Below are 23,818 nucleotides of genomic sequence, written 5' to 3' on the forward strand. Positions count from 1 at the left end.
AACGTAACAGTATTCAAAAGTGTTTAGGTCACCACGATTAAAGCATTCAGAGCCAAATACAAACAAAAACAAGACAAGTTCAAATTCAAGGAGAAGCTAAACGGGCATCCGAGGTGATATCGACAGAGTCACCAATAGGGGTATCTTCAACAGAAACATCAGCGACATCTTCAGCGAGAACGGTAGCGGCCTCAGCACTGGCTTCATCAATGGTCTCCCGGGTTCCTTCTAGCTCTTCAACAGCATCCCCAATACCAGCCGACCCCTCCGACCCAGTTTTATCCGCGATGCCCATCTCCTCATCAGCGGGGATCAACGACACCTCTGGAAGGAGGCGGCCTTCCTTGAGAAGCCGTGCATGCTCCTCTTGGATCTTCCTGGCCACTCTCTTGTCAGCCAACGTCCGGTAATGGGCATGGAGGGTAGTCATGTCAGTCTTGTGCTGATCTGGAAAAGCCGCGGTATCTTACTGATGCTGCTGGAGGAGAGAGGTACGCTGCTGGCTCAGGCGGTCATTGACCGAGTCCATATAATCCTGAATGGTTGTTCTCCGCGATCCTCAATTCATCCTAAGCCCGGGATTTAGCCAGGTCGGCGGCGTCTAGCTCTTGTTGGAGTCGTACACAAGTAGCTCTCAGACCGCGGATCATGTATGACATGTTCAGACTCACCTGAATACAGACAAGATAAGACAGAACGAAAAGACAAAGGAGCAGGAGTAGAGGGGAGGGGAAGTACCTTCTCCCAGTTGGTATACAGGGAGGTGCGGTGATGTTCAAAGGTGCCGGCGTCGGCATAGGCCCGGTCCTTTGGCAAGTGGGAGCCGTAGAAGATTGAGGATGCCACTGCGGGATTCTCAAGAGCCGAGTCCTCAACATTGACTCTGCGGTGGCGTACCTTGAAAACAGGAACAAAGTCGGTAAGAGTAGCAACTTCTTTTCCTGGACGCCGAGTGGTGGGAGGGGAAGCATCTTCTTCTGTCACACGGGCAGCAGGAAGGGGGTCTTCGGGCGCTACCGTCCTCTGACGCTTGGTCGGTGGCCCATCAGCAGGAATGGCCACCGCAGGGGGAGAGATTTCTGTTACTTCATCCTCATCACTGTCAAACAGCTTCATCTGGGAGAGATCCATGTTCGCGGAGGGGGACTGAGGAGGGGTATATTGATCTTCCCAAGTGGAGATGGCTATGTAGGAAGGTAAATGTTCGGGTGCCAAAGGCTGAGGGAGAGCACGAGAAGACAGGGCTGCGGACGTGGAATGAGAGCCTCGAGTAGGTTGGCGGCGGTGATGGTGAGACCGATAACGGTTTCTGTGGGGTGGTGAGGCTCTGGGTCTACGTTCCTTGGGAGGGGGCAGACGGTAAAAAGGGGCAAAGAAGCCCAGGAAGTCGCGGAGTTGAGGAACTTCAAGCAAAGGGGTACCAATGGAGGGGTTAACGTTCAAGCGCTCAGCTTGGGCACTACCTAGATCGCGGAGTCTGTCGAAGATGGTACAGAGATAGCCGGAGTATACTCTGGATTTGGAATCGGGCCGCCAACCTGAGAAGGAGTACAAACAAGACACCAATGTTAGTTCGCGATGCTAAGGCCGAAAGAAGAAAAGACGATAATGAAACTCACCACTGGGCTAAAAAACGAGGTGATTGAGTGTCACCCCCGGCGGAGGTCTGCAGGCAGGAAGTCACCGGAAACATACAGCGGGTAGTGGTGCCACTGTTTATCCGAGGTGGTGACGCGGAGTAAGAAAGTTTTCTTTTAGGGGTGAACACAGAAGGATTGGTATCCTATACCCACATCCTTGGTACTTTTCTTTAGGAAATACTGGGAGACAAGGTCGTGGCTAGTTATCTAAGGGTTGTCGGTCCTGTTGTAGTAATTCGCGGCATACATGATTTTCCATAAGTTTCCAATGCCTTGGCAGGGAGGGATGTTGAAATGATTACATACCTCCACATCCAGTACAGTAAGAGGGAGCCACAGCCCAGCGACAATCTGACGTACTGTCACTACTAAGCACCCGGGCCGCGGAGGCACTAAGTGGGGATAATGGGTAACGGACGGCATGTGTGCTATCAAAATGCCGGTTGGAATGCCGTAGGCAGCCCTAATCGCACTTAAATTAGGCCTACGATATCTAGAAGGCGGCTGTAAGGGGGCAAGGAAGCGGCCGGAAGTAGAGGGGGCCGCCATAGCAGCCACTGGAGGTGGAGAGGCCACCTCGGTAGATCTAGAGGACGAAGAGTCGTCGGAGTGAGAGGGAGAGAGGTTCTTGGAGGTCGTCGCCGACATCAAGAGGAAGATGAACAAGAGTTGTAAGGGGAGTTATAAAGGGAAGGCGTAGATGCAAACCATGCGGATAAAAAGATAAGAATAGCAAAAACCAAGAAAGACCAACCTGAACCTGAGCCCAACGACGTCAAAATTCGACCAGAGCCACACCAAAGGGAAGGAATGCAGGTGAGAAAGAGCAGTGAAGTTGGAGAGAGGGAGAGAGATGCGAAACAAGAAAAGCCAAGTGAAAAAAGTGAGGGAGAGAATGGAAGCAGGAGTTTAAATAGTGCGAGGGCAAAAGGGTAATTGCCCAGGTGCGGAAACCGAAGGGACATCAGAGGAGCCGCCATGAGCTTGACACGTGGGGGTGTAGAACACGAGGAGGCACAGGAACGGCGCACGCAATGAGTGGCCTGCGGCGCGTGCAAACCCCGAGGGAAGACCAATCGAATCCAGATAATGAAAAGGAGGATAAGGTTCTCGATCCCGAGTCCGTTTCCATAGGCCGCGGCATCAAGAAGGGGCATCTGTGGTGGTAGGATCCACGACTATCAAGATTAAGGGTCGATTGACCGATGCAAGTCGCAATAACTGGAGTCGGGAATAGATGATAGCTGGGAATAGTGGGCTCGAAGTAAGACAAGCGGCAGAGTCGAGTGTACAGTATCGTACCGTGGAGTGCAAAGGTGGACCGAAATCCTACGTGTGGAAGGCCGAGAAGCGAGAGATGGGGAGACAGGTGGACGGCTGTGGTGCGAGGGAGGGGGGTATAAATAGAATAGTGTTAGGAGAGAAAAAGAGGAGGAAAAAAGGAAAAGAAAGAGAGAGGAAAAAACATTGAGTCTTAGAGGGTGAAATACGCATTCACACAGTAACATAATATCAAACAACACATTTACTTTTGTCTAAACTTGGTACCACCACATCAAATCTCTTAAAAATTGGGTAATACACATGCCTTCAACCTATTCCCAATCAGTTTCGATCAAGGCCCAAAATATCGATATCGATCAATATATCGGTGTACCTAAAAACTGATATATATCGGATATATCTATTTTTTTGGTGACCAGTTCAAACTATTTAAAATATCAGAAATATCGGATATATCGGAAATATCAGAAATATATTAAAAAATAGTCAAAAAGTCAACGGATATATATCGGATATATCGATTATATCGGCGATATAAAGTTTTATATCGGAAATTTTGATATATATCGGGAAAAAAAGGGTTCTATATTCGGTGGATATATATCAAAAATATCGATGTCGGTGTACCAAAATACTGATATATATATCGGCGATATATCGGATATATCGGTGATATTTTGGTCCTTGGTTTCGATAACTCGCTACTTCAATTTTTTCCCCTCCTATTCTTTTCTTCAATCTCTCCCTCTTCTCTCCATCGGCTATCAGAGAAGTTATCTCTCTTATCTCTCGAGCTCTCTCGACAATGATTTGAAAATGGAAATATTGGATGGGTTTTTCCTAGATCGCAGGTTTGGAGGCTAGAGCATGAAGATGAGCAATTAAACAAAGGGTAAGACTAGGGCTATCAATGGATCGGGTTGGGTCCGATTTTAGAAAATCCAAATCCGAACTGATAAAAAAATTGGGAACCCGAAACTGAACCGAACCGATAATATTACATCTAATCCGAAACCAAACCGAACTGATAAGATATATTACAAACTGAATCCGAACAAACCCGAACCGAAAACTATAAAATCAATTAAATCTTAAATTAAATTTATTAATTTTAACCACACAATTGATAAACACATACAAAATTAATCATAAATATTACTAAAATGTTATCTTATCGGTTTGGGTTCATATCAATTCGGTGGAGGGCAAACCCAAAACCAAACCAATATCTTATCGGTTCGGTTCGATTTCGGGTAGGTAGAGGCCAAACTAAATTATCAAAACCCAAACCATTTTTTATCGGTTTGGTTTGGATCGGTTATCGGGTTATCGAAACCCATTGACAGCCCTAGGTAAGACTAGCACTTGTCACTTTCAGCCACTTCAATTCAACATTCATGACCGACTTCAGTGCGGAACGCTGAAGTCCAATTTAGTCGCTGAATGCTTAAACAATTTAGAAAAACAAACAACAATTTGTGTTGCTAATGCTGAAACTTAAGTTTTAGAGGTGCTGAATGTTGAAACTAAAAAAAACAAACAACCCCTAAGACTATCACAATAAAAACATATATATATATATATATATATATATATATATATATATATATATATATATATATATATATATATATATATATATATATATTATTATTATTATTATTTTTTGTATTATAGGTGCGTATAACGAATGCCTTATACAACCTTGTACAACTAATGCCACAAATACGGCAAGAAAACAAGAAGAAGAAATCTTTAAAAAAAACCGAAACCGAAATTCATCTTCTGTGGGAAAACTATCGGCGTTCGAAACCCAATTAAAAAAAACCGAATGGAAACCAGAATTTATCTTCAATCCACCCAAGATGAGATGAGGTGTTGATGAGCTGTCCACCCAAGATGAGGTGTATATGTAGGAGTATTGTTACCAAGAACGGTCTCGAGCTAAGTAGTTAAAATCGGTTTTCGAAACTAATTGGTCGAGGAGCGATATGCTATTAATCGGTTATTTCGGATGTATATATTTGATGTTTTCAAAATATATAATAGTATAATCATACCAAATATTTCTAAACAGTGATCCGAGATACAACAAAAAATATCAAATCCTCATAATCACATCTAACTAGCTCAATTTTGGAATACTACATATATGTCAAGCACAAAAATTACATTAAATATTTAAAGGAATAAGGGGATTGAGAAGCGATAATCTTTATTAAAGAGATAATACAATAATTTATATATTTAACTTTCGTTAAGGAGGAGAAAATAAGTAAACTCTTAGCGTTATGTATTAATTGAGTTCTATTATTATTAGGGTTTTTTAGACTTTGGTCCTAACAATAGTTGGTTTATTAGGGTTTGGTCTAGAAAAGCTTGAATATTAGGATTTAGCCCTAGTTCTGGTTGTTGACTGTGGTCAATCTACTTGTATTTTTGAAATGGCAATAATACCCCTCGCATGCAACATCAAGTGTTTCCAATTTTATCAAATTTATTCAATACGTGTTAACATCTGACTTCTCATTTCGATGTGGCCGTTAGATTTTAAATTTGCATATCTCGAGAATACAAGTTTCGATGTGCTTCTAGGATTGCGGCATTTGCTGTCTCAAAGATAAAGTTTAACAAAAGAGAATAGCAGACAACACTAACTGAAGAGGCTGCCATTCTGCACCAGCAATCCATGGAGGCAGACAGAATTTAGTTGATGGGAAAATAGCCCCTGCGGCAATTGGTATGCCTAGAAGATTGTAACCCAAAGCCCAAATGTAGTCTAGACGAATGCGAGAGAAGGTTTTTCTAGAGAGGTCAATGGCAGTTATCACATCCTCCAAGTTGCTATCACTCCAGCCACCTGCCCATCTATAGACACTAGAATCCCAGTTTGTGCCATTTGTTTAGTTTCTTCGAGGATTTATTCAGCTTCAACTAGAATAGCAATGTCAGAGTCCAATTTTAAACTCTTGTTGCCCACAATTATTTTTTTGTTTAGAACTGTGGCCTTCACACCATTTCTAGTAATTGAGACAAAACCTCCGTTTCTAGCCAGACTTGATTCTCTTCTTCTTTGAATTTCTTGGCGTACTCGACAATGGCTTTAGCCAGAGGATGCTCAATGTTCACCTATCATATTTAACAATTTCGTCAAAATCATTGCTTCCCTTGTTAGCTTAGAAAAGGTGGAAAAAAGAGTATCAAGTTTAGCAAACCCAAGGCAACTTAAAAGCAAGGTGTACCTCGGTAGCAGCAACCAGTTCATATAAATCCTGGAGAAGCATGTTTAGCAAGAGCCTGGTGCTGACAATGACTGGCTTGCCAACAGTAAGTGTCCCAGTTTTGTCAAAAACAATGCGCGTAGTTTACCTACAGAGATGAGCTATTTGGTAAATACTCCATTTTAGAAATATGAAGTATAGGGATGAGGATCCATTGTCCCCGAATTCCGGGATATTGATGATGGGAAGAACTTCAAACGGATTTGCACTGCAAATGATGATCTCTTGTTTTGGTCGTTGATTTATTTGGTCAGTTAGGTTTGTGACACATGGCAAGTCAATTTGAGTGGGATTCCAACAACAATTTTACTTATTCACGTGATGTTGCACGTGCCAAAATTAGGACTAAACCTTAATATTCAAACTTTTCTGGATCAAACCCTAATAAACCAACTATTGTTAGGACCAAAGTCTAAATACCTTATTATTAATACGGTTTAAGAATCTAATTCGTTAATTTTACGTATTTTTTTGGATGGGTAACCAATATTTTCAATAATTGTTTTTCTCGATTTAGCGAGAAATCGGTCATCTAGGCCGATTAATCGGTCAATTCGGTGATTAAATCGGTTCGGTGAGAAAAAATTAAAAAATCGGTAAAAACTAATCGGTTTACGAGCGATACGCGATTAATCGGCTGATATATCCAATATTGATAGCATAGGTATTGAGTTTGGAGTGCTTCGACTAGTTAATTATGTTTTTGATTATTGTAAATGTTGATTTCAATTTCCTCCACTACCTCAATATTTAATTAATAAAATTTCAAAATTTCATAACTGAGAGAGAGAGGAAAGAAAATAAAAGACTTTTGTTTTTGTTATTTTGTTTTGTTGTGTGTAGATTCTCTTATATATTCACACTCATGCGAGTATTATTCAAACTCATGCAAGTATTATTTAGGCTAAGTCCAATGGTTTGGGGCGCCATCGCACCAAACCACAATCAAATAGTTCATAAAATTAGTGGGATAGCGTTTTAACATCCAATGGTTTTTACCAAAAAATAAATAAAAACACTTCCCTAGCCGCCTTTGACAATGGATGTGTAAACAAACCAAAAAAAAAAAAAAAAAAAAAAAAAAAAAAAATCCCTAACCGCCACCCCAAAGGTGTATGGATTTTTTTTTTTTCCTTCTTTCCCATTTTTCCCTTTTTTCCTTACGTATATAAAAAAAATAATAAAGATACAAACGTAATTGACCAAAACTAAAGATTTTAAAAATAAATTTGGTCAAACAAATTTTCTAACTGCCGTTTCTATTGGCGTGCAGACCATACGCTATAGTGTTGGCAGGTTAGCGTTTTGACATACCATTCACCATTGGATTATAATTTCTATAACATTTGATGTTTTGCGTCACCATTGGACTTAGCCTCAGGCTCATTCCCTTCTCATTTGATTATCTTTAAAAAAAAAAAAAAAAAAAAAATCATTTTAAAATTTGTGACCGGGGTGAGTAAGTTTTAACAGTAAGGGTACAAAAGTAAAATAACAATTTAAAAAATTTATTTCGTCTCGCTCGCGAAACAAGTTACCTTTCCCTTGAATGTTAGCGAAAAAAAAAAAAGTTACCTTTCCCTTGTTTTCTGATGGTAACTTGTAAATATGTTGTGTCCAATTAGGGGGTTTTAAGTAGGAGTTGCCGATGGAAATTATTTATTCGAAGATGGTGATGGAGTTGGAGGGATCCAATCTGATTGTGAAGCAGTGAGAGTAAATTTCTTGGACCTTGATATTCTTATCCTATAAAGTATAATCTGCTTATGTTATTTGTTTTTCTTAACGAGGAATTTAGTTTCTATTTCGAATATAAAGTGACACCAATAAATTCCAACTGTTCCGGTTAATCATGATAGAACAATTTCTCTTTCTTTTTAAATTATGCATGTGTGGATTGCTCTTTGCTGACCTGTTCTTGTTTTTATTTTAGGAGCCAAACAAAAAACAAGTCAGTCCAACAGCCTACACAACTCCATTCTTTCCAGGCTGTGCGCTCTTATTAGCTACATTACTAGCTACAGTTCCCGTTCAGGTATTTCCTTCTTTTTACTCCCCTAATTGCCACCCATCCTTTCTTTTTACCAAGTTAAATCGCAAGTATCAGTATGTAACCTTCTTGACGCCTGTAGGAGATGGAAGTGACTATTATTGTTGAAGGGAATGGGACATCCCTGGTCATATCATTGGTACAACTATTGTTGGTTGAAATGGCCAGCCAAAGCAGGTAATACCAGTGTTCCTCTAGGCATTGGCTAAGGTGGTTGTAGGTAGAAATTCTTGCTGCTTGAAGTTGGCTGAAACAATAGTGACATTTTCTTTGATTTCTTTCCAAGTAAGATGTCCCCCTTAATGCTAATGATTACTTCTTTCTAATAGCAGACCATTAAGCTACATGGCTGAGTGTGTTGTTGGGCATGGATCAGTTGTAATCGTATTTCAGATTTTCAGGTAAGTTCCTTCGGCATAAAATTTCCATGTTTTTAACTGTTTTACTATACATTGTACATGCACAATGGCCATAAAAAGGTTTTACAAGACAGGAGATACAAAAATTGAGAGCTTCAGACCATATGCGTCTTCTAGATCACCCAAATGTTGTGTCCCTGAAACATTGTTTCTTTTCAACAACTGAAAATGATGAGCTATATATATTTTAATTTGGTACTTGAGTATGTCCCTGAGACTGCTCATTGGCTATTTTGATTTTCTTTTTTCCATTTCTTAAGTTGTTGTGTACTTGTTTGTTGTGACTTTGTCAACTCATGTAATGTACTAGACTTGTAGTTACCTGTTTTGACTACATTTTATATTTGTACCTGGTCTTTGGCATTGATGGAATGGGTCTTTGTACACATGGAGATTCAACCACAAGTGAATGCCATTTCTTACTATGCGAGGAATCAATCAGGAGTCACCAATGTTATACTCTAACACTCTACATGTAATCAGGTATGAATTAATTATTGTTTTCAAATCAAATGCAATTATCTATTGTTGGTTGTATTTTGAGCATGATCACTGTTTTGTTTTGTGAATCTACCATTTGTGTAAGGCCTCTTAAGTTCGTGGAACGGTAGCAAGATGTGCTTTGTTAACTGGTGATATCAGTACCAATTTTTTGAGCCTAGGTGCTCTACTAGCTCTCCAAATAATATTACTCAAGTTGTGACACATAACTCGGTGTTTAAGCGAGTTGTAGGGATGTTCCTTAACTAGGCAAAACTCAATTGAAGATTTAATTCTTATTTTGAATAACTGAATTTATGCGCTGCCTACATTGCAAATATATGTAGGTTATCTCATGGGTTATGGCACAAAAGAAGTAGTTGATAGTGGAACTTGTGTTGTCAATCCAAACATGACTCATTTTAGAATCCCCATGGATATCATGAACCGTCCAAAACCACATCCCACACTTGTGAGGAAGTCATTGTGCACCACTGTCACATAATGCAAAAGGGATGGCTAAAATATTGTATGATTCTTATAACAAGAGCATGAGATTATTGCTATGCATTTCATTCCTTCATAAGTGGTATTGTTATAGGCTTACTTATAGCCAGGTCTAAGTTGTGTCTATAATGCCTTTGATAGTCGTGTGGTACTTTTTCAATATTTCTCACTATTTCAAAAGCTTACAAAAAGAAATATTTCGATCATGATTTTTTTACTGGGTGATGGTTTTGGAGCAATGAAAGAAAATGGTGTTTGAGAAAAATGGTTAAAAGAGAAGAATTTATAGTTTAAGAATGGGATTGAAGAACCATTCAAGGATTTGCTATTCTTGTTCTGCAACTTGTGTGTTCCACACACATACTCACATGTTCGAGAATAATCAAGTGTGGCAGTGGGGGTGTGGGCGGAGGGTGGAGAATAGAGAGAGAGTTTGCGAAGAAGGAGAAGAGAAATTGAAAGAGAGAGAAGTTTTTTCTTATGAGTTTTTTGGCGGAGAGAAGAGTTGGGAAAGAAAAAGAGGACAGACTGACAGAAACCAACCAAACACATTTTTGGGCCGCATCTCTGTTCAGTAGTAATGGCTTTTTCGTCAGGTATCACATGCCTATACGAAAAAACAAACTTATACAAAAAAAAAAACTATCCTTTAACTTCTGATCATGTTTTGGCCTACTTACTTTCGTTTCTCATTTGCAGGCAAAAAATCTAAATATGATAAACTAAAAGAAGCTCTTTTAGCTGGGAACTTACGATGAATCAAGAGTAAGCTTTTGTCAAAATATTAATGTTTTTAGTGAAGTGTCCAGTGATCTTTTTAACATTTCATGTTTATCAGAGTTGGGTAAGGAGTTGGCTGATGGGAAAGGAGTTTCTGAAACAATTGCTAACGTTAAAGATTCACATGGTCGGGGTGCTCTTCATGGTGCTGCTCAATAGGGCAAGCTGAATGATGCAAGTACTTGCTCGAAGAGTTAAAATTTGACGTGAATTGGAAAGACATTGAAGGTAGGGTTAAAAGTCGTAAGTTGTAAAACAATTTTTTTTCATAGTTAGATTATCGAATAATGAAAAGTCGGGGTTTCCAATCAGGTGCATAACCTTTTTGGGAGGTTTTAGTGACTCAATTTTGGTGGATCTGTTCTTTGGACTAATAAAAGTCTTCACTGATGATCTGATACCATTGTTAAAAGATTTTGGAAACATAATATTGATTATCACTCACAAGACGTTAACATAATACTGTTAGATATGTTCTATAAAAAACATCTTTTCATATGAGAATTCTTTAATAAGCCTAGCTGATTTTGATAGATCTTGAGAAGCACTGATTATTTAAGTTTATTCTTTTTCTTTTTTGTTTTCCAGGTAATACTGCTTTGCACTATGCTAGTGGCAATGGGCATTTGAGCACTGTAATATATCGTATTGAGAATGGCAATGGGCATTTGAGCACTGTAATATATCGTATTGAGAATGGCGCTGACCTTGCTGCGTCGAATACAGATAATTCCACTGCTTTGCATAATGCTGTCTCAGAGGGTTTGTTACTTACTCCCACTCCCCTTTTTTCTCTCATTTTCTTTTAAGGAAAGCTTTTATTATCTTGTACTGTTGTTCTGATTTTGTCTTTTTATAAGTATTATGTCATTATGATAGATTTGGGATTTATGGTATTAATTTTATTAAATTGAACTGCTTACCTTCAAAATTTATTCAATTAGTTAATTATTTCTATGTGCTCGTCTATCTTTGTATTTGATTGGGTAGCCTCAAAGAGTTACTGAGCCATTTTAAAACAGGCTTGCCAATATAAAAAAAAAAAAAAAAAAAAAAAAAGATACAACTTTTTTTCTTCTTTTCTAAGTGAGCAGTAATTGCAATTGACAAAAAGTGAGAAAAAAAAACGGAATGCACACCGGATGGGACTCCACCAACCCACAATCACTTGATAAACTTTTCTCGTCTCCTTTTTACTCAAGTATTTGGAATGTAGGGGCCGACCATAGATCCTGTTCCGAAAGAGATACAGCAACTTATGATTTTCAACATCTTAACTAAAAGTGTTCTTCAAGAAAAAAAGGGAGAGGAACTAGTGCGCCATTAATTTTGTTAGTATGGACATTTCCTGAAGGGGTTGACCTGATTTTTTTTATATTTCTATGATGTAAAGCTGTAAACACCACTATTTTCCTATGAGCACTTCTTCAGTGCGCGAGATGTATGGTGCGCAGAGGATATAGACCTTTGGATCACCCCGTGGTATGAGTGGCCCAGATTTGCTAGCACACCATACGACCTGCGCAGGGTAGATTTAGCCTTTTCCTATATATAGGTGTGTGAGAGAATGCCTAAACTAATTAAGGCGGTATACTTTCTAATTTCTCTCTTTTTCTTTACACTTTCTTCTTCTTCTCTTATTCATTAGCAATAATATAATTTTACTAACCTCATTGCCCGAAAGTTCAAAAATTGATTGGGAAGGAATTACAAAATATTTAATGCGACCCTCACAGCGAATGAAGCAACATAAAATACAAAACCATATAGTTTTTGCATTGTAGCGTCCACCTTTAAGATTTGTCATAGAAGGGGTTAAAGGAGATTTAAAATTGCTAATCTACAATCTACATCCACACACTCCAACAAGTAGTTAAGTTGTACACATAAGCGAATGCATTTTCCATTTGTATTTGTAGGTTATCCGAAGTTTTTTTTTACTTACCCTTTGAAGTAACACATATTGACCCTTTAGTGATAACCGGAGTGAAAATATTACGGTTAACCAATTAGAGTTCGGGCTCAAGGTCTTGGGATTGAATCCCACCTTCACTAGGGAAAAAAGGTGGGATCTAAGGGTTTAAAGGAATAAAGTTTTAATATCGAACAAGAGAAATTAATTGGAGGTTACCAATTTGACGAGCTAATGTTATAATAAGGTGCCCTTGTTTTCTTTAAAGAAATTAGATTAGATTAGATGTTGTTCATTTTTTCATTTATTTATATATTTTTTTTATCGCCGTCATTATATCACCCATGTACAATTGCCGATTTATCCATAAGATCAAAGGGAGGTTTTAACATTATATTATATATAGAAAGGGTCTAACAGACTAACATAGGCACAAACCATACCACACACATGGAGTGGACTCTGTTAACACTCCCACATATATGGAGTGGACTAGTTAACACTCCCACAAGAGGATCGTGGGTCACATAAATGCGACAACAACACCATTATTTCTTGAATGTGTTCTTATATCAATAAAATGTCTATTGTTAATAAATCAAAAGGAACAAATTGGAGAGAACACTGGACATATATAAACTCGGCGGGATCCTTATGATGTCATTGTGTTGGCATCGTGGCACCTAAAATTGATCTCGAACCAATTCCAAACACTTTTGGTGCAATCACACTCTCTAAGGATGTAAACAACTGAGTCCTTCTGCATGGCCACATATGGTTGACTGCTAAGTGTTTGTAATGTAGATTTTACTGGTGGAAGTTTCAGTTTAATTGAATCTACACTTTAATTGAAACAAAATTAAAAGACACCTAAAAATCACTCTTTTATTGAATCTCTCAATCATAAATCACACACATAAACACAACTACTCAAACCCTAACTACAAGCCCGTTATTTAAAGTAAATCTAGAAAACATAAACCAATAGGAACACGACGTGTGTCCAACTAACTAATGGACTCGAACCATGGGCTTGGACTCAACTAAGGGGCTCACGCCCATAACATGTAGAGGGAACATAGGCGCACACCTATGACACTTACAAACTTGACTAATGTTCTACATCACTCTCCCCAACCGAAAAAAATTCGTTATCGAATTTCTAATCAACAAAAACTTCAGGTAAAGAGAACCACGTCTACAAGCTTTAGGAAATCGGCCAATACCCCAGCTGAAAAGAATCCGACCATGAATTTTTCTTTTGTAGCAGCTTCCCTGGCTTAAAATCAGTAACCCACAACATGCTCTTGCACATAGATTATAAAAACAATAACCAGAAGATGCACCAAAAAATTTCGATACCAATGGCTCGTCTTGAAAGCTTGTAATTTCACCAACATATGTGACTTTCTTTAAGGAAATCCAAATCTGCAATCGTACTTTTATGAAAAACAAATCACTTCGTTTGTCAAAGTGAGTCACAAAATTTTCCCAAATCGGATCTTTGTATTTATAAAAAAGAGACTCATCTTCATACTTATCAAAGATTGGTGGAGCGCCCAATAGGGAGGCTTCAACACTTGCCGGCAACCGAGCGGTGCCATCATTGAGGGGTACACCCTCACGTTCCTCATTGAGAGGAGGTTCCCTGTTGGTGTTATCTTTCATGCCAACTCTGTTCTCTCTGTTGTTTTCTGGATTTGTAGGCGCAAAAGGGTTCAGAAGAGGGATTGAACCATCAACCTGAGATGCATCATCAGTACTAGCCACTGAACCATTATTCTGTGGTGGTGGAGGTGGTTGTTGCATCTCTCTTTGGACGGGAAACTTTGCTTCCATCAGGTTTTGGAACATCTGTGTCATGTTCTTCATGCTTTCTTCTAAACGAGACATGCGAGTATCCATGGATGGACGACGACCTCGAGTTGCTTTGTTATTCATCATAATAACACAAATTTGACTTTTCAAAAATAAATTCGCCGTGAACAGTAACCTAGGTGAACAGTGACGTGGTGAATAGTATCGATGAACAGTGTTTAGGTGAAACGGTTTTCGGTGAACGATCGCGAATAGTAACTCCCCGAAATTAATGCTCTCCGATACCAAATAATGTAGATCTTACTGGCGGAAGTTTCAGTTTAATTGAATCTCACTTTAATTGAAACACAATTAAAAGACGACCTAAAAATCACTATTTTATTGAATCTCTCAATCACAAATCACACACATAAACACAACTATTCAAACCCTAACTACAAGCCCATTATTTAAAGTAAACCTAGAAAACATAAACCAATAGGAACACGACATGTGTCCAACTAACTAATGGACTTGAACCATGGGCTTGGACTCAACTAAGGGGCTCACACCCATAACATGTAGAGGGAACATAGGCGCACACCTATGTCACTTACAGACTCGACTAATGTTCTACATCAGTTTGTGTAGTGCCTCTCCTTGGAGAAAATCCAAAATTCTTGATTGTTCAATAGAGGTACAATCTTTGTTTTTCTTTTAATCGGTAAAAGGTGGAATCTATTATATATATTAGAAAATTTGTTTTTCTAATAAAACACAACATGATTTGCACTGTGCAACAAATGTCAGATCATGATACAGTTATATATATATATATAGAAAGAACTATACAACAAATGTCATATCATCTAACAGTTGGTCATGTGTAAAGAAATTATTTTACAAAGTCGAAGCATAAAAGCGACTCACGTATATGAACTCAACGGACACCATGTTCCTCCCAATAAAGTCACCTAAAATAAAACAAACAATAGCTCTTGATTGCACATGATTCTGTTTTTTAGTGACATTTCATCCATTTTATACACAATGCATAGTTCCACGAATGAAAGTTATTAGAAAAAACTATTTGTATGGGTCGTTTTTTTTTTTTTGTGTTTCTATTCAAATTGTATATGTACCCCATCATAGTCCCTACCTCAGTCACATGTCAACTTTTGCGTCCATATGCTCTTCTATAACTACTTCTATCGTAGTGGGTTTGACATCCATTACTTTACCAAACTATATTTTCTTACGCTTTGCCTCAACTTCCAGCATAACAGGTCATTTCTCCTTGTGCAATAATTAATAGAGACACCAAGAAAAATTGATTGCCTCAACGATCGTCAGTGTTGTTCGGTAATGATGTCTTCCATTGAAGATACAAGGTTAGTTTTTATCTTTTTTAAAAAAGTTTTCAGTTCAGACAGAATGGCTTTGACGGATTTAGTAAATGATGTTTTCCCTTGATTGATTTTAAAGTTTCAAGATAACGACTTTATTTAGTTTCAGGTATAAGGTAACAAGGACGGTCGGTCGGGTGGTGGTAAGATTCTCCGACTCAATGTCCATGCACTATTTAATTCTGATTGTTTTCGTCACAACATATAGTCTAACTTCCAATGTATATCTAATATAACCTTATATTTGTTTTCAGTATGCTGATTTAAACAAGCACACAAACTGATTCAAATTTACTCCATAAGTTAAACATGGATTGTGAAATACCAGCTCCAGTGAATCTAGAAATAGTGCAAGTGAACATTCAAACGCAAAACAAGCATAAGTGAGGGTGACCCACTATCAAAACTTAGTTTTCCTTTCTATAACTTTAACTCATGTGAAATAAAATCATACTGGTTTTAAAGTTACTTCTACTACAGATTCGTCATGGTTCTATTTCCGACCAAATTTGTCATAGTAAAACACCCCACTTGCAAATACGACGTCAAAGAGCAGATAAGATTGTAACTCCAAAATTATGCCCAACAATAGAACATCCACAACCAGTTGAGGTCGTCACCGTTAATTGTTCTTCCGTTATTGAACGACCAAATCGTTATGAACTAGCTCAACGTGCGCGTCGAGAAAGGGAACGAGCTTTGCGATTGCAGCTAACTTCTCTAGTTGGAACTTCTATTCCTTCGTCAGTTACAAACTACGATTCAGGAGGTTCCACACATGATCCCATGCTTATATCATAGTGTCCAAATGAGATGCAATTTGGCAATCAATTGTTAGCATTACATTCTACTTGTGAAGATTGGTTCCACGATTCTCCAGAATCGGTACGTAGTTTTACCTTCGGCACCCAACTTGGATCATCTCCCTTGCAAAGTAGCCAGTAAGTCTAATATTACTCCTATAAACTTTTTATATTGTAATTTTATTGTGATTAAAACCTCATTGGTGCCTCTATTTTGAATTTCAGATTATTTAATACTACTCCTGTGAGTACGTCTGAGATAAACTTACATTCTCAAAAAGATATGAATTGCGAAGAAAAACATCAAGGACTTCATCAAGTCGTGATGGTCAATCGTTCAAACATAATTGAACCACCCAATCGGTATGCACTAGCTCAACGTGCGCGTAGAGAGTGGGAAAGAACTTCACGCTTGCAGAGCGTTTCACAAGTGGCAAGTGTTATTTCTTCATCCACTACTGACAATGTGTCCAGAGATTCCTAACATTCTATATTGCCACTGTCTCGCCAGAGTGACAAAGGAAAAAATGTCGTTGATGACGAGGCACAGATTTTACAACGTCCAAATGATAGGAAATTTGTCAGACAATTGTCTGCATCACATTCTGGCACCGACAATATGTGTTATTATTCTCCGCATTCTACACGTAATCTCGTTTCTCCTTTCCAACTTGGATCTCCGTCGTTGCCTAATAGCCAGTAAGTCTATTATATATTACTATTGGAAACTATTTTTTTTGGTGTCTTCTGGTCAATAAAATCTGATTAGTTCTATTTTGAATTTCAGACCAGGTGATACTACTCTTATGAGTACGTCTGATATAGACTTAACCCATTCTCAAAAGGAGGTGGATTTTAACCAAACCTCTGAAGGCGATGCAGAAACATCTGACGAAGAAGATTATGATGTATTTGAGTTTGGGCCTCCATTTGAGCCCTTGCCTGTTGTTCCAGATGTGCGCCATGATCTTGGTGAAATGAACGTCCAATGTCAATCTTGCTCTGCCCTCCATTGGAGCGCTGAGCAATTGACCAGGTCTACCAAGAAGAAGCCTTTATTTGGGTCGTGTTGCTTACAAGGAAAAATAAAAGTCCCTTGCCTTCAACCTTTACCCCAACCACTTGAATCACTATTCGAAGGTGGTGATTAGCTAGCAAAAGATTTTCGTAAAAATATTCGAGGGTACAACGCATGCAATGCCTTTACAAGTCTGGGTGTCAAAGCAAATGATTGTGTCCTCAGAGGCCGTAGGCCAAAAGCATTCACTATTCATGGAGAATTGTGTCGTAAAATTGGCTCCCTATTACCAAACAGTGATAATGACCCGAAATACACACAACTGTACATTTATGATGCAAGTGCCGCTCTGGAATATAGAAGGCAACGCAATCCACATTTGTTAACAGAGGTGTTAAGTATTATTCAGGGGGTGCTTATTCAAGCGAATGCATGGTCCAAGTTTTTCAAAAATGCAAGTGACATTCTAAGGTCAAATGCAATTGTAAACAATAATATTCCTGCATACATACAATACACTCCTAGTACTGATCGACGTCGGTACAATCTTCCATCGACTTCTGAAATTGCCGTTGTGTTGCCTGGGGATGAAAGTAAATGTGACATGTTACGAGACATCATTCTGCATTATAAAGAAGGTGGACTGCAAAGGATAAGTGAGTGTCACCCAGCATATTCACCTCTACATTATGTGCTGCTTTTTCTTAGAGGAGACCTTGGTTGGGCACCAGATCTGCGCCAATGGGATATTGCTAACAATTGTCCAGGTGAAACCCGTTTGACTCAAGTGTAATATTACGCTTTATCGCTTTATTCGATAAGCCCCCGTATACTCATCTATTTTGAGGGGAGGTTCTCTATTTCAACAGTGGTTAGTGGATGCCTGGGCAGTAACTGAACAGAACCGTTTGCATTATGTTCGGATGAACCAAGACCACATTCGTGCGGATTTGTATAAGTGTTTGACGGACATTTCCATGGAAGGGTTGCCTCTAGAAGAGATCGGCCAGCGTTTCATTCTCCCGTCGAGTCATACAAGGAGCCCAAGACAAATGTACGAAATTTACCAGGACTCAATGGCCATAACGCGTTACAATAAACATCCGCGATGTTTTCTATCGCTACAAAAACCCAAACCGGCGGAGATTAGAAGAGCACTCAAGCAGCGCCAAACTGCTTCGGACCGTCCAGAAGTGGTCGCACGTGTATTCGAGTTTAAAATGAAAGCCATCATGGAAGAAATACTCAGAAATGGTGTGTTCGGCAAAGCCGTTGCACATGTATATACAATAGAATTCCAGAAACGAAGTCTCCCACACATGCATGCCCTTATCTTTCTCAAACAGGCTGATAAGGTATACAATGCAAAACAGGTTGATAAGATAGTGTGCGCAGAATTTCCTGATCCTGTCTCCTAACCAACACTTTTTGGAACTGTCAAGAGGTGTATGGTTCACGGACCTTGTGGCACCAAGAATCCACAGGCCCCATGCATGGAGAATGGAAAGTGTACCAAACATTATCCATGTGCATTCACCGATGAAACAACAATGGATCAAGTTGGGTATCCTATTTACCGTAGGCTTAATCTTGGTAAGGAGTAACGGTTCGATTATCAAGTTGATAACAGGGATGTAGTGCCTTACAACCCATTCTTATCAGAAATGTTCAATTGCCATATAAATGTTGAAGTATGTTTATCAATTCGTGCCATTAAATACATTCACAAATACATCTACAAAGGCCACGACAGGGCAACTATGGTGATACTTGGCACTGATGACGAGATTCAACATTATATTGATGCAAGGTATGTGGGACCACCGGAGGCAGCATGGCGTCTGCTTGAATTTCCTTTGCACAAGGAGTACCCAAAAGTTGAAAGATTAGCAGTTCATCTTGAAGGAATGCATCATGTTGTTTTCAATGCAAAAGACTCCAGTGCTGCAGTTCTTGCTAGAGCAGACAAACAGAAATCAACCCTGACAGCCTTTTTTTAACAGTGTTCTCAAGATGCAGAGGCCCGTGCATTTACTTATCAGGAATTCCCACAGCACTATGTTTGGAAAAAAAACAAAAAATTCTGGAAGAAGAGAGACCAATGTTGCGCTATTGGGAGAATGTACTTTGTAAATCCAAATGCTGGAGAACGTTTCTACCTCCGCTTACTCTTGACAGTAGTCAAAGGTCCTACATCCTTTACAGATCTTCATAATGTCAACGGATCTGAATATAGTACATTTAAAGCAGCATGTGTTGCACGTGGTCTTTTAGAAGACGATGATGAATGGAGGCAATGTCTACAAGAGGCGTCCATAATCAACACTAGCTACCAACTGCGGAGATTGTTCAGCATTATGCTTTTGGAATGTTCCCCAACAAGTCCTGTGTTATTGTGGAATGAATTTGCAACAAGTATTTGTGATGACCTTGCAATGAAAATACGTAACACATTCACAATTCCTTACTCAACCGAAGAACAAGTAGCTGATTATGGGTTATATTTGTTGAACCAATTGATTTTTGAAGCAGGAAGAACATTATCTGATTTCCTAGACATGCCTAAACCCAGAAGAAACTGGGATGAAGTTACAGAAAACAGACTCATTTGGGAGCAAAGACAGCTCCAGCATGATGGGCTCCACGCAGAGGCCACTTCGAATGTATTGCGTCTGAATGACGAACAACGTGACGCCCATACCAAGGTAACAGATTCAGTGGTAAACAACCGGGGAGAAGTTTTTTTCTTGGATGGAGCAGCAGGGACTGGTAAAACATTTGTGTACAACACAATTGCTGCAACTTGCTGTAGTCTTGGTCATATAGTAATAACGGTTGCTTCATCTGGAATTGCAGCGTTGTTGTTATCTGGCGGACGAACGGCCCATTCGACTTTTAAAATTCCTTTAAATGTGATGGATGAAACATTCTGGAGTTTTACCAAAAACTCAATACATGCTGAACTTTTCAAAGAGACAAGCTTAATAATTTGGGATGAAGTGCCGATGCAACATAGACACTGTGTTGAAGCTGTTGAAAGGACGCTTCGAGATATCAGGGATAATTCAAATCCTTTCGGTGGAATAACTGTTGTTCTTGGAGGTGATTTTAGACAAACCCTCCCTATTATACCAAAAGGGGTTCGGGAGCAATTTGTAGGTGCATCGTTGAGGAGATCTCAGCTATGGCGGCCTGTTAATGTTGAGCACTTGGTCCAAAACATGCGCCTTGATGTGTCAGACCCTGATAATGCAAACTTTGCCAATTACTTGGTCGAGGTTAGTTGTTAATTTAAACTTTTAGTTATGGTTCTTTACTATGGATATATGTTTAGTCAAAGTTGAGTGACAGCTAATTTTGTTTTTTTTCTTGACTTTTAGCTTGGAACGACTCCTGCGGAAATGGTCGATCTGCCTACAGGCATACGTCAGTGTGGAAATCAAGAAGAACTCATTTCTTTAATTTATCCAAATTTGGATATGGCGGGCACAACATCACCAGCTTTTCTAAATGAACGAACTATACTCTCTGCACGAAACGACGACGTCCGTTTAATCAATGAAGCAACTCTAAATTTGTTTCCTGGAGAAAAGCTTTCTTACTTAGCGGCAGATAAAATCATCGATGATGCTAACAATTCTGAAAACAATGGCTCCCGTTATCCAAGTGAATTTCTTAACTCTCTAGATCCCCCCCAGCTTGCCACCTTTTAATCTACAATTGAAGGTCGGCTGCCCTATAATGTTGCTTAGGAATATTGCACCAAGGGATGGACTCTTCAACGGGACAAGACTAATCGTGCTTCGTTGTGAAAAAAAGGTGATTCAAGCAATTATTTTAACTGGGGCAAAAGCCGGAGAAACTGTGTTTATTCCTAGAATATCTCTGTCCCCATCTGCTCTTGAGATGCCATTTCAAATGTCAAGACGTCAATTCCCAGTAAGACTTGCATTTGATATGACAATAAATAAGTCCCAAGGACAATCGGTGAAGTACGTTGGCATTGACCTACAAACCCCCGCATTCAGTCATGGCCAGCTATATGTCGCACTATCAAGATGAACATCTTCGAAGAGAATTAATGTTCTCTTACCACCTGATTCATCTAACAGTACTACCAATATAGTGTACCCAGAAGTTTTGCTTTCATATTGTACAAGGGAAAACAATTTATGTTAATATATTAATTACATAAGTATCATTCAAATAATGAACTCGTCTTTGTCAAATTTGAAAGAAGTAAGTCCAATGCTTTACTCCGTATAAGGACCCTTTTCCTTTGACTTTTTCCAATTTTGCCAAACTTTATATTAAATTACATTATGCAATCAACCATGCGTCATAAAGTGGCACGCGGGTTTTTATCCCTTAACCATAATTGATCTAACATTATTTAAAAGTGGCTCCATTATATCAAACCGTACCACTGATAGCATTGACACACATGCGCGTGGGTATTTATCCCTTCGCAATAATTGATCTTACATTATTTAAAACTGACTCCATTATATCAAAACACTGATAGAATTAAAACAAATGCGTTCGCACTGATTTTATGAAGTTAATGATGTTGTAGTATTTTTTTTATATTATACTTAATATTAAACGCCAAAAAAAAAAGTTTGTTTGACAAATTGATTTTTCTTTATTAAATAATTCTTTTACAGTCATATCTACGTACATCTTTTGTTAAATAATTCTCCAACTGTGCTAAACAATGTAACAATTTTTTAAAATTCCTCATGCGACATCCCTCATGCTTAAATTGTAAGAAAAAGTTGTTAAAGAAAAAGAAAATAAGGGACACATATATGTTTATACAAAAAAACTTGCGACACACGTACAAGTGTAACAATATAAAAAAAAACCCAACCTTCTTATCTCTCCACATCTAAAAAAAATTGGCTCACCTATACACACACCCATCCATCCCCAGCAGTTTTATGCCCTAAAACAATATTTATTTTCCTACATCCATGCTCATTTATCTTTCTCATCAGAAACCTAACTTACCAATGACCCAAAATAGATGAATTGTTCCCGAGCAGAATTTTATACAGATTTACAATAAAGGCCTGTTCCAACCTTTTTTTGATATTGAACTACAGCGTAGAGGTTGGTTATCTCTTTTACATCTCCCCGATGCTGCATATTCCCCGAAATTAGTTTTAATATTTTACAATAATGGTAGATTTGAAAATGGCTATTTTTTTTTCCGTTCGTTTGAATGAATGCGAGTTTGAGTTCACTCTGTAACGGTTTCGAGAGTACACACATTGCAATGAATGACAATGTACTCACACTCCAAAAGTCACCCTACGATACTATTAAAACATTGATGATTGACACAGTGATTAATGTCGAATACAACCGAGGGGCACGTTGTGTTTACCAGAACTCACTAAGGCGCAACCAACTAGCAGTGACACAGTGGTTGGCTCACAATGTAGTCGGTACATCAAAAGCATGCAACATTACGAAGACGATCCTCCACTTACTATGGGTTTTGCAGAACAAAAAAGATGAATTTTATATGGTGCAATTTCTTTGGAACACAATTACACAGGCTCGAAAGAATTTTGCTCCCCTACCAACTTTAATCACAAAAATCATGTTATGCTGGGGTTTTTATATTGGTTTTGCTAGGTTGAAAATTTCAACGGCAGGCAACGTCGCCAGCTACAGAACTTGCGCTGCGGGTTTTTGGACACCTGTTGAGATGTGCACTACTCGACATGAACAGGAGGAGTCACCTGCAGCCCAAGTAGATTACTTTACTGAAGATGCATTGAGGGAGATAGTTAATCCTACAGTTTGTATTCGTTTTCTTTTCCAGCTCATGAGGGCAATGTACGAACGTCAGGGATTCATTCATGCATAATTAATGAATTTGCAAGATCATGTGGAGGTGTATGGTGAAGAATAGTTACAGTTCTTGCATAATCAAGCACAATTTTTAGAAAACCAGGCACAGATTTTAGGCAACCAGAGACAAATTTTTGAAAACCAGGGAGACCTTCAGCAGCAGGTTCTACAACGTCCAATGAACTTCAAGCTATTGTGACTACTTTGATTCCTCAAACAACCCATCGTCAATGCCCACGAGCTCCTTCGTCATCTGATTCTGCATCCAGTTAAGAGTTTACAACTTCTTAATGTTAAGTTACTGTTAGTTATGCAATTTGGAAGTGGTGTAATATTTTTATGACATAAATTCAAACTTTCAATTATTCTATGTGGTCTTCATGTAAGTACCAACATCTCTTATTTCGCACCTCCCTCACATTTACAACAGTTCATTTAGCGCTTACATCAACCCTAAGAGGCATAAAACTTCAGTTAGGATAGTTAACAACACAACAACATTCATTACCACACAGATAACAATCAAGGACAAGTGTGATTTTCTTTTCATTAGGAAGCATAAGTTGGTTGCAATCA

General features: G+C 38.7%; 1 protein-coding gene and 2 long non-coding RNA genes across 12 annotated transcripts; all 3 read left to right on the forward strand.

Annotated features, from left to right (window-relative positions):
• Positions 1–7,712: 7,712 nt before the first annotated feature.
• LOC147492835 (uncharacterized) lies at positions 7,713–11,372 on the forward strand. Of its 9 annotated transcripts, none has more exons than XR_015198624.1 (9): positions 7,717–7,921; positions 8,139–8,240; positions 8,338–8,432; positions 8,588–8,656; positions 9,068–9,157; positions 9,898–10,257; positions 10,361–10,426; positions 10,500–10,669; positions 11,030–11,372. It is a non-coding gene; the product is annotated as an uncharacterized LOC147492835 (long non-coding RNA). The 9 variants fall into 9 exon arrangements; XR_015198623.1 differs by having other exon boundaries at positions 9,907–10,257; XR_015198622.1 differs by having other exon boundaries at positions 7,713–7,921; positions 8,585–8,656; positions 9,068–10,257.
• A 4,055-nt stretch (positions 11,373–15,427) lies between these two features.
• LOC147492836 (uncharacterized) lies at positions 15,428–18,150 on the forward strand. Of its 2 annotated transcripts, XR_015198626.1 has the most exons (5): positions 15,428–15,541; positions 15,666–15,699; positions 15,811–16,497; positions 16,585–17,058; positions 17,147–18,150. It is a non-coding gene; the product is annotated as an uncharacterized LOC147492836 (long non-coding RNA). The 2 variants fall into 2 exon arrangements; XR_015198625.1 differs by having other exon boundaries at positions 16,585–18,150.
• Positions 18,151–18,993: 843 nt separating this feature from the next.
• LOC147492837 (ATP-dependent DNA helicase RRM3-like) lies at positions 18,994–23,278 on the forward strand. The gene is made up of 2 exons (XM_086565997.1): positions 18,994–20,655; positions 20,758–23,278. Exons 1-2 carry the CDS (start codon positions 19,498–19,500, stop codon positions 21,088–21,090), a joined length of 1,491 nt encoding a protein of 496 aa, XP_086422123.1. The 5' UTR covers positions 18,994–19,497; the 3' UTR covers positions 21,091–23,278.
• Positions 23,279–23,818: the final 540 nt, after the last annotated feature.

The sequence above is a fragment of the Coptis chinensis genome, chromosome 6 (genome assembly GCF_015680905.1).
Source record: "Coptis chinensis isolate HL-2020 chromosome 6, ASM1568090v1, whole genome shotgun sequence".
NCBI lineage: Eukaryota > Viridiplantae > Streptophyta > Magnoliopsida > Ranunculales > Ranunculaceae > Coptis > Coptis chinensis.